Source organism: Polypterus senegalus, chromosome 11, assembly GCF_016835505.1.
Source record: "Polypterus senegalus isolate Bchr_013 chromosome 11, ASM1683550v1, whole genome shotgun sequence".
NCBI classification, from domain to species: Eukaryota; Metazoa; Chordata; class Cladistia; order Polypteriformes; family Polypteridae; genus Polypterus; species Polypterus senegalus.
Genome location: NC_053164.1, coordinates 110,939,243 through 110,950,726, shown reverse-complemented (window position 1 = coordinate 110,950,726; position 11,484 = coordinate 110,939,243). Strand labels below are relative to the sequence as shown.

The 11,484-nt window shown below is 39.0% G+C and overlaps 1 protein-coding gene across 3 annotated transcripts in view; it reads right to left on the bottom strand.

The window, feature by feature from the left end:
* Window positions 1-4,613: 4,613 nt before the first annotated feature.
* tmem178b (transmembrane protein 178B) overlaps window positions 4,614-11,484 on the bottom strand; it is a 716,562-nt gene continuing 709,691 nt past the window's right edge. For all 3 annotated transcript variants that reach the window (XM_039769470.1, XM_039769469.1, XM_039769471.1), the window contains exon 5: window positions 4,614-8,088. In XM_039769470.1, the coding sequence (XP_039625404.1) occupies window positions 7,838-8,088 (251 nt within the window). In that variant the 3' untranslated portion in view covers window positions 4,614-7,837. The remainder of the gene's footprint in view (window positions 8,089-11,484) is intronic.

Genomic DNA, 11,484 nt, shown 5'->3' with positions numbered 1-11,484 from the left:
ATGGTGAGTAAAAAGTATATATATTGTATATGTGTGCTTATTTCTATTGCAGCCATGGAAATTTAGCTAACTAATTTCAGTTAAAGAAGGGGCTTTGACTTAAATGGTAAAAAGTGACACACTGTGCACTGTGTTTGTCTGCAGTACAGGCAAGGGACAAATGAGTTCCATTATTAGGCTCCCACTGAGACAAAGACACCAGTAGAGGCTGAGTGAGCTTTGAATGTGCTGTTCATAGTACAGCTGCGCCTGGTTGTCAGTGGCATCTGGACATGCTTCAAGAAGGGTTAATGCACCTCATGTTTGCCCTCTTTTTACTATCTGAAGTTCACAGCTCCTTCCAGTTGGAGCATTTCTCCAGAAAGGTGACTTTTGGTTATCTGTTTTACATACTATATATACTCAAGTATAAGTTGGGACTTGAAACCGGAAAAAATTGATTATAAAATCAGACCCCAACTTGTAAGCCCGTTCAAAAATGCGACACTTAATTTTTTTTTTTTTTACATCTTCTTGCCTCCTCCAATCTCGGATCAGTTTCCCAGAAGCATCAAATTTTCTTGCAGCAGCGCAGTTACCAATTTCTTTTGATAATTCAATGACGTTTAATTTTAAACCAGCTTCATATTTTCTTCTGATCGAGCGCTCTATTGTAGATAAGGGATGCTCTTACAATAAAAGTGTACGAGGGTGTGAGGTACAAAAAATACAAATCAGTAGAAACGTTATTTCGTATTACCATGTGGTCACATAGGCACAACAGAAAGAGAAAGAGAGAGAGAGAAGGGTTAGGAGCACATGCTGATACAGAGGACCCACATAGAAAAAAAAGTCATTGTCCTCCATGGTTACTCTCTCAGGTAGGCGTTAGCATATCATAATCTCTTGGACCAATAGCCTGAGTTTTCTGCATTCGACTTATACGACCAATATTATAAAATAGCAGAAATTATATGATAAAATCAAGTCCTGACTTATTTACGGGAGAACTTATCCACAAGTATATACGGTAATCAAGGTGTAAAATTGTTCCTTTTTTTCCCTAATTGTAATTTGAGTATTAAGTTTTTTCTCTGATGAACCAAACCCAAATACATTGCACTCCTTATGTACTACACATTCCTGTGAGATAGTGGTGCCTTTTCATGGTCAGTGGCTAATTTGACAAGAATGCTGTCTAAAAGCTACAGTCCAACTCATTATGTGTGTATACGTTTGTGTGTAGAGGTAAACTGACACAATCTATATATATAATTCACTAAGGCAAGACAACCATGGAAAGCACGCCGGAAGGGGTGTGGATTCACTAAGCCGCCGACAAGTGAGACACCTATGGCGCACGCAGGAAGGAGCCACACCCACCAACTCCAAGCCCATTGGATACGACGACAACTCGCAGGGCCACGCCCACCAACTCGGACACGCCGACACAGAAAAAATTGCGTCATTTATATTCGTCTGTCGTAGAGGGCACATGCAGTGCAGGTCAGGTTAATGTCATGTGCATGTCATGCACCTCCGAGCTACGTTGACTGTTCATAGAGGCATGTGTCTTGCGGAGGTGAATCGCCATATGCAGCGTGTGAAACGGTTTGCGAGGGGTATCCCATGGGATCCTTAAAACAATCCTTTACAACTGAGGTTAAAGCACAATGAAGTAAGCAGTCTTTAAAAACCGACTTTTCGGTTACAACCGCGTGCACCATAGCAAACTGTTTTACACGCTACATACAGCAATTCGCATCCGTGACAAACATGTGTCTTCTTAGATGCTCCCGCACTTTGTTCACACCCCCCTCCCACCTCGCTACTACCATGGTCGGGTGTCTTGGTGGATTATATATACAAAGGCAGCCAAAACCGCACAGAGCAATGAAAAGTCTAGAGTTCCATCTTTTCATTCACTTTCTGTTGTATCCTCAAACCCTCCCTTTTTAGACAACTGTGTCTTTCCAGAAGTGTTCAACCATCAATAAATAATTATGCGCCGTTTGTTATGCCGTGGGGTTGACTATTGTGTTATATTTTGCTCTCTCCAGAGTTCCATCTTTTCATTTGCTTACTGTTGTATTCTCACACCAACCCGTTTTAGACAACCGCGTCTTTCCAGAAGTGTTTAGCATTCAATAAATAATTATGCATGACATTGAGCGTGTGTCTACCGGCGTGGGTAAGCCGTTGAACCCCATTCGGGCTGCAAACCGTGGAATTCCCACTAAGTGCGACTCCTACGCTCCCACTGCTTACGTCCCAACCCTTTGTACACACACCCCTCCCACCTCGCTACTACCGTGGTCGGGTGTCTTGGTGGATTATATATAGAAAAGCAGCCAGATCCGCACAGAGCAATGAAAAGTCTATGTCAGTCACAGGTACATCTGGACTATGTAAAGACGGCGACTCAAGTGACGAGTTGGAGGTGGGCACATGAGCGGGCAGTGCATACTGAACGAGAAATCAGCAGACTAGCATGACGGACGGAGCTGAATGGACGTCCTTCTCCTCTCCTCCCGTTCCAAACTCCGCACCGTGCACCCCCATCCCTCCGTCTGGCAGGAGAAGGCACGAGGACGGTCCACCAGTTTTCAGTCACGGACGATTATGTGTTGGTTCGTTCCGTGCATTGTAACAATGTTGCTTTTCTTGCTGATTTATTACATTACTGATTTTTAAAATGTTAATTTTCTCCCTGTTTCTTAAAAATCATTAAAAAACCGGCCTGATTATGCGGCGTATGGTACGCTGCGGGTTGGCTAGTGAGCACTAATTAGGTTAACTAATATTTCCTGTGAGATCAGTGGCAACATCATCTGTGAAGAAATTGCTGTTTATAAGAAATAGAGATTGGATTGTGCGTGTGTGCAATTTAGCTGTACAACTGACAAAACTAAAGATTTAATTGACTTTGAGAATGATGTAGTACTGAGTGTCAGCAACAATGACACCTGACAGTGTCATACAAATATCCACAATTTGTCAGAAACAGAAACTTGATTAGTAGTGCTAATAGAGACTGTCAAAAATGGCCTAAATACCACCTGAGTAAACATTGTGACCAAAACAAGGCATGTTACAAAATCATATCTTTAATATATTGTCATGAATGAGACCTCTACAGTAAATTAATTCTTTCTATACCGAAACATGTTCTTACAGATACTAGTGTTAAATGAGGAATTCTGTGTTAAATTTATTACCCGTTAAGCCCTTATTCATACAAACAGGGGAAAAGTATCTTTGTACAACACTGGGATAAATCGGGGTTTAACTTATGTTCTGATATGGCAGCAAACAATAAAGTTTACCTTGAATCTGTACCTCTTTCTGGTGATCTGTGTTTGTCAGAGTATTTGGATGTTGTGAAAATTTCAATGCAGGTTGCTTTTGGTGGTGTTTTTGTAGGACACACACTGGGTCTTTATTGTGAAGCTTCACTAGGTCACATGTTTTCGGTGTGTACCAAATTAGCATCATTCTGAACAAAAATTTTTAAATACATTTCAGACAGCCTTGGTGTCACAATCCTTCCTATTCCAGTAAGAGCTGTGTTAGGTGTACTCCCTAGATGGGCTTAAAGTGGAGAAGGGCACTCAAACTGTAATTGTCTTTACTTCACTATTACACACGTAGACTTATCTGCTCAACTGGAGGAATCCTAACTCTCCTATTCTAAGTCAGTGGGTAGCTGATCTTATATACTATTTGAAATTAGAAAAAATTAAATTCTCACTTATAGGGTCGTTTCAAAACTTTTTGTTTTGAACTTGGCAGGATCTAATCAATAATATTTTAGAATAAGAATTTATATTGGGGGAAAAGACTCCTTTCTCTCTTTACTACTCTCAACAGTTTTGCTCTGGCTGTTGGTCTTCCTCTCTTTCTCATGGGTGGGGGTTGATTTGAGTTTAGCTTTGTTAAGTTTTGACTTGATTGTATGGAATGTTATATGTTTTAATACATTCAATAAAAGATTAAAAAAATAATAATAATTGGATTAGAGTAACAGTAGTGACAGTAGCATTTCAGGGCAATTCTCTAAGCTATCTCATCAAGTTAGTAGAATAATTTTTCTTATTATTGTTATCATTTTTTTGATCCAGCATTTATTTAAGTAATTGTTTTTGGTTTAGATTTTTGACAGTTGGGAGTCACACACTTAGGATGTTACACTTTGAACCATATGAATGAAATTTCACAACATTCATTTTATTGAGTATATATACTGTGACGGACAGCAGGGGTGGACTGGCAACCTTGCTGGGATTAATCCTATACCCTCAAATAGCAGGGAGGCAAATACAGTGGAAGGACAATGGGGGACTGCTTCATGGGTGTGGGGATAAAGTTTCAACAGTAGACCAGGTTTTGGTATTCTCCTGGCTTGCCCCTAATTTGGGCTCCCACAGAAGTTCATGGGAGCTGTCCAGAAGAACACCTCTGTTGGGTGCCTCAAGGCTTCCACTGGGTATATATACTAGGCATCTGAAACAGGACAGTGAGGAGGGCCCCGTCTAGCTCTCCATTCCTGACGTCAAGCTTCCCCCTCCCCTTGGCCAGCAGCCTCTGTCTCAGATTAGTGCGAATATATCGCTCCTGCAAGGAAACTATGATTCTTCGCGCAATGAGAGAAGTCACAAAATCAATCGGAATGTTCAAGCAAATTATAGAAAAAAAAAGATCTAACTCCGTTATGTAGTTGTCTCGTTCGCTAATTAAGCAGAGTTAAAGTTACGCCACGAGGCAGATGTGTGTGTGTGTGTGTGTGCATGTTGTGATCATTATATATAGTGTAAGGGGGGTGGATTAATAAGGTGGGGTTTGAAGGGTCTGGCTCATAAAGTCTTTTATATTATTTTAATGTTCTTCCTGCACATGCTGATTTCCTGTCCAAGTGTTTGTTAACGGAGTTTTTTGATAGCCACAATACAGCCAGCACTCTGTCACTTTTAGTATTGGCATCGAATCTTACTTACAATGTGTCCCAGTTAAATGTATGTCTGGTTGAATTAGTATGTGCATATATCAGAGAACGTGGGTCCTTCTTTCTGTATATTTTTTGTGTTTTTTTTTTTTTAAATCCAGAATTTAATGAAACTGACAACTAACCTAGGATTATTAAAATATTTTCTTTTAATCACTACTGCTTACACGGATCTCCTGGCTTTTAACTGCAGGCTTGCTGAGTTTCTACTAGCTATTTAATAAAATATCTGAATTAATCTGAAAAGGACAGAAGAATACAGACATTAACGCATGCCACAAGGCTAGCCATGATCTGAAGTAACAAAAAAACATGATAGCCAATTCATTTTAGTACAACAGCCTCCTCAGCTACCTGAACCTTAATCCATTTCAACATTTGGAGATCCAGCGAACCAGAAACCACCTTGAGACATGCTGAAGTCAAATTTAGATGCAGTAGTAAGTTGATGCTTTAGAATTTTCTGACGTTTCTGTTAGGTACAGTATGTATATACAGAGATATGTTTTCATATTTATCATGACTTTGTTTACCTGTTCTAGTGTCACAAATGCCTGAGGACAGAAAGATAGAGAGAGTCTAACTGTGCATAAAGCACAAGATTTTTAAATTTGAAAGATGGTTCTATTCCCACAGGTGACTCTCCAGTTAGGCTAATGACTCTTCTTCAGTTTAGTCTGTTAGCTCAGCTTCACTGATCTATCAGCTTGTCTGTGGCTAAAGAATCTTTGCAAATTGAATTCACTTTATGCTAATTATTAAAGATAAGATTTAAAATGTACAAGATTTAAAAAAAAATTCCCCATATGTTATTCCATACATGTAATGCGCTGTTGTGTAAATTGTTAACAGTTTCCACGTTAACATCTGCTCTCAAACGTCTGCTCTATGTAAATGTATTTACTTCACCTGAAGTCATCATTTAACTGTCACTGCCAATTAACATTGTTCAGGTCCCTGTTCAAATTTTAGCTTTTGGGAAATGTGTAGTATTTTACAAAGCAGCATTATTTTTAATAGACAGAATACATGAGCAGCATTATTATATATTTTATTTTAATTCTGAGTTAGATTTCAACTGGTCATAGTTCAACAATTAATTAATGGAGAGATATTGCTGGAGTCCATTTATGTTAATCATTTTGAACCAATTTGTTTTTCTGTTTCCACAAATATAATGCATATGCACTATGTAAATACTAACTTGTAAAGTTTGTATCTGTATCCATTTGCAAACTTGTCACAGCGCTCCGTGTCTAGACTTAATGAAGTGCGTCAAACAAAAATAAATAGAATTCAACTGAAAGCTGAATTTCAGGTTTTTTTACATTACAGATTGAGAAAAGGGCCACTGTAAACCTTGCCGTGGTACGAGTATCACACCTGGCATTCTGTAGTGTGGGTGAATTGTCATATTATGGTGTCTGTCTGTTATGTTCTGATGAAATCAAAAGACGCACGGATACATTTTGGGGGTGTGTGTGACTGTGTGATTTATATTGTACTACTGTTGCTTACATTCAGAATCAGATAAAAAACAGAGTATTAACAAGATACTGTAGCTTTCAAGTCAATTAGGTTCCTGTTTTATTTCCCCAAGGAAATAGTAATTTTTTTTTTTCTTTTACAATTGAGATATTTTTCCTAATTTTTTTTCAGCTTTTTTCTTTTTTACAGCAACTTGATCATGAACACCCATACTCATGTAGCAATATGGAAATGAGATGAATGTAAAAGTATACACGCCCACACACATACATACGTTTACAGACATACACACAAGCAATCATACCGTACACACACACTCATAGATGTCCAACGCGCATAGAACAGACTGTAAAAAAAAAAAGGCTACTGTTTTCAAAAAGTATATGAAAGATGAAATTTGACTGGAAAATGATCCTTTTCATGAAAGAACTTTGATTTACTTCCCCCTTATTATAATTTTTGTACAATATATATATAATACAAGCCCATTGATCATTTATACATATACTTTCAAGACAGAAACAATTGAGCAAACGTCCTTTCTTACTTTTTCTGCCTAGCCAGTGAGAAAGAATAAAAGGTGTTTCAGACTTTAGGAAAGTATTCCTTATCAAGACAATACCTCCCATATTAGAACAAGATTTCACTCAATTTCTTCTATGGTGTGTGTCTCCCAATGCCTACATTTACAATATGAAGAGTTATTTCAATTCTAAAGCCGTCATTGCAAATTTCAGTTAAACTGCACCCTTATGTCCAGTTAAACAACAACAATTTACATAGATCCTTTTTTGTTTAAATATCTCTTTGTTAATTGTATTTGAGTCACAGCAGGGTCACGTCCCCCTTTGTCATGCAAACCGTAAATAATCAAATGTATATGTGATAACGTTTGCACAGCCTCCAGAAAATAAGCTGATAACAAACTAGTTTTTATCTTCCTTTGCTGTTGTTTCTTTCACATCCTTGTGTTTCATTTCACGCACTACCTTTGGCGAGACCTTCATCAGATGATAACTGACTTGTCAAATATGCTTCTCCCTGTTTTGCAATTTTGGAAACAGTTGCCATGTCTTTTAAAACAAACAATTCATTGCACAAGACAGATCCTTTCACTTATATAAATGCATATCTTCAGGTTTTGATTTCTGTACAGTCCTTGACTTAGTCGAAAATTAATGATTTCATTTTCTTTTCTAATGTTCCTGGAATATATTTTGCACTGTTTTTTAATAGAGAAAAAGAATACAGGATATGCTGCTGTTTTAAAAAAATTTGGCTGTGTTGCCCTGTTCCTTTCATAAGTTAAGACAGAGAAGCGCTCAGAACAAGTGCCTGAAGACAAGAACAGAATAAAGAAGGAAGACTTTAGCAGACTGTTCCATTCTCTGGTCGGGATTTGGGGCAGGCTGAACGAGGAAGTGGCTGCACCGAAGGGGCCAAGGTGCAGAAGAAGCCAGCAATGAGTGTCAGTCCAAGTCCACCCCAGGCACAAAACATAGACCAGCCATAGCCATGACTGATGTCATCCGGTAGCCCATAAAGGTAACGGGGATACCGTGAGAGCTCAAAGTTGATTCCAGCTACACAAGTGCACAGGGAGATGATGCAGAATGTACCTAGAAAAGAAGAAACAATAAAACAGAATAGTATTAGTAAGTATGTAATAACTTCAACATTGAATACAGTAATAGGATATTTTTTTTTTACTTTATAGATTGCTTTTTGGAATGAGATGTTTTCATGAATATTAACAGTAATAGGTAGTAGTAATACATGTTAAAGACAAGTATCAAGAAAAATGTGAACATGAGTTTTGCTTTGGGGACTGCAATGATACCATTTTCATGGTCAATGGCCAGAAAAGTCATCTTGGGAGAGGAAAGAGTGCTGATGGGTGCAGCTATGAGAATGACACAAACCCATTCATCTGTACAGCATATACACACACATGCATACAGCAGGTTCAACAATTGTTGTAACACTTGAAAAATGATCACAAAAAAGCCATTAGACATATATGAACGAAAGGCCTGAATGTGTTTGGAACATGCACGCACCTTTACATTTTTTTGGCAGCTGCATGCACCTCACTTCTCACTATGAAAAACCTGTGTGCCGCAAACGCCGCTGCACAACAAAGACATTGTGCTAATGACACAGATGAAGACACATAATGTCAAAATGTAGCAAGTGGAACGGCTCAATAACATGCAAGTGAAACACCTCAGCAATGGAGGGCTTGAAGTTTTCACTGAGAACATCTGGAGGTATTTTTTCAATACAAATATTAATAGGATTCATCTGCCAGCAATATGGCTAAGATATGGTATCGCCAATGTCTTACGAAAGCCAGTGGGGCAGCAAGCACAGGTGAGTCTTCATCCTCTGCCCCGGGTAATTCTTAAGAGTTAGCTGATGCCTCCCCAAGTTCATGATTACAGTAAAACTGCTAGGGAGACTAGGTTGTTTTTTATCGCAAAGACCACACGCAGCTAGTGTAATATAAACCGCACACATAATGAGCTTTATTATTGGTTGAACATTTTAAGGAAACTGCAGGCTTTTTTTCTAATACAACTATGTCAAAACTAATGGTTGTTCATTTGCAGAAATCAGGAAATAGACACAAGAAAACATTAATAATATAAAGGCAAAAAATCAAGAAGTTTAAAACCACTAAAACCTTTTTTAATTCACCAGTAACAGGGTGACAATGACCAAATCTACATTGAAACTCAATAGCTCACCTAGTCTGCTAGTGTTCCATACTGCATTTGTTAGTTATTCCACACCAGAACATCACCAAATTCCTCTGGTTAGTCCTGGGATGCAGCTTAAACATGTACAGTTAGTTAAGTTTTATTTTGAAATACAGATCTTTGAATGGTGGATGTTTTTGTGTTTTGTGTTGCTAGTAGGCTATTTTAGAGGAAATAAAAAGAGTGAAGGAGATCCCAGGACTTCTCCTGTCATTCATTCATTGATTTCTCCAGCTTCTTATTCCAGCAAAAGTTCAAAAAGATCACTGATCCATGCTGACTTCCCTATACTGTACCCTGTATATTACAATAATCTCAAACCTGAACTTGAACTTGGGATGCTGGAGGCAGACGTTAACCCTGCAAGGAGGAACACCAGTCTATCAAGGGCCACATTTGGACAGATTAACACATTTGCTTGCATTGGGCCAATTTAAAATTGTTGACCCAGCTATCCTGCCCATTTTTGAGGTGTGTGATGATGTAAAAGTAACAGGAGAAAATCTATGTGGCTCCAGGGAGAACATATAAACTGCATGGAGACAGTGGCAGGGTTAAAATTGAAAAACAAACACCCTGGATCTTCTTTTCTCATTCAAGCACCATTTAATTTTCACAGAAAAGGCAGAGTTGTTAGTCTGTATCAGGTGCAGAGGTTCTAAATCATACTTGTAATTGGTTGAAGTTAATTTACAGTAACTGTATACAGTTTAGTAGACTGAACATAATGCAATTTAAAATGAAACCTACATAAGAGATTTATATTAGTGTTCCATAACTAATATTTTTAGAGTGGTCTTGCTTTTCAGCATTTGTCATGTTTGTTGGGAAGGGTAAAGTGCCTAATTATTGAGTATTTCCATTTGTGGGTGGTTGTTGTGTTCAGGTATGCATGCTCTGTAATATTTGTCCTTCCTGAGCCGCCTTAGAGGGGGGCGTTCTCTATGTGGGTAATGTATCTGCCACGGACACATAGAGTGAAGTTCATCCTGACTGTTTAGTCCTATGGTAGCATAGCCGGTAAGTTTATATTTGTAAATGTTAATGTTCTGTACTGCTACGTGTAGTTTAAATCTGTTGTCAAAATGTTTGTGTTGAATATTATATTTTTTTTACTTGTAGTTTCACACCTGCTCTTTATTAATAAAACTGGAGATTTGTACACCTCATGTCAAGTCAGTCTCCGGGTCGTCTTATTGATCAAGGGAGGAGATTAGCTGCCTGAATATCTATTACCACGTTATAGTGAGATCAGAACAGCATTGTACATGTCATAGTTTAATTAACTTGGATGCCAGTTGAAATATGATACCTTGACATTAATTACATGAACAAAAGGAAATAAATGGGCAAAGACTAATATAAGTCCTGAAAGAAATCTGATACAGGGTACATTTTTCTAAAACATTTTGCAACCCACTGTGTCAGTGGACACTGTGTGCCACTGTGACTAGGAAATAAACAGGAGTCAGAAAATCAAAGGTCAAAACTAGGAGATCAAAAATGCACCTAGTGTGGCAGTAGGGGGCACTAGCGCTTCCTTAAACCCTTAGGTACCACGCCAGACAACAGGTAAAAGTTCGAGACTCTTTATTCTTCTTTTGTACAGTGCACCAAGCACCCTCCACACTACTCATAAATTCAACCCACTCAACAATACTATTTTCTCCTCCTCGTCCAGACACTTCACCCTCCTAGCTCCCAGCTCAGCTCACCGTCTGGGTTTTCCCAGAGTCCTTTTATACAACCCTGACCCGGAGGTGTTCCTGCCCAATCAGTCTACAGTTCTTTATTCCTTCCAGGTCAGGGTAAACAGTCCTTTTCTTCAACCCGGGAGCACGTCGTTTCTTCCTGTCACGTGACCGTGACGTACTCCCGGGTTATAGGGCACAGATGAGCCCACGAGCGCCCCTACAGTGACTCCCAGAGGCCCCCAAGGTATCCAGCAGGGTTGTGTATAAACATTCCAAGGTCCACGATGCCCTGCTGGAAGTCGAGGCACGATCCTGCTGTCGGGAGAGCTCCTCCTGGTGGCCTGGAGGGGGGAGGACCGGAGTATGAAGCCGGCAGTCCTCCACACTAGTAACAAATCCTACATGCAAACCAAAGCCAAAGATGAAAGAAAAACAGAAGGAAATCCTAGAACCAAAAGCTGCTGCAAAAGAACTTTGTTTTATTCTTTCCACAATCCGCAAACTTGGATGAGAAAGTATCCCCAGGGATTGACATTTGTACTCCGTAACCCCTGTCATC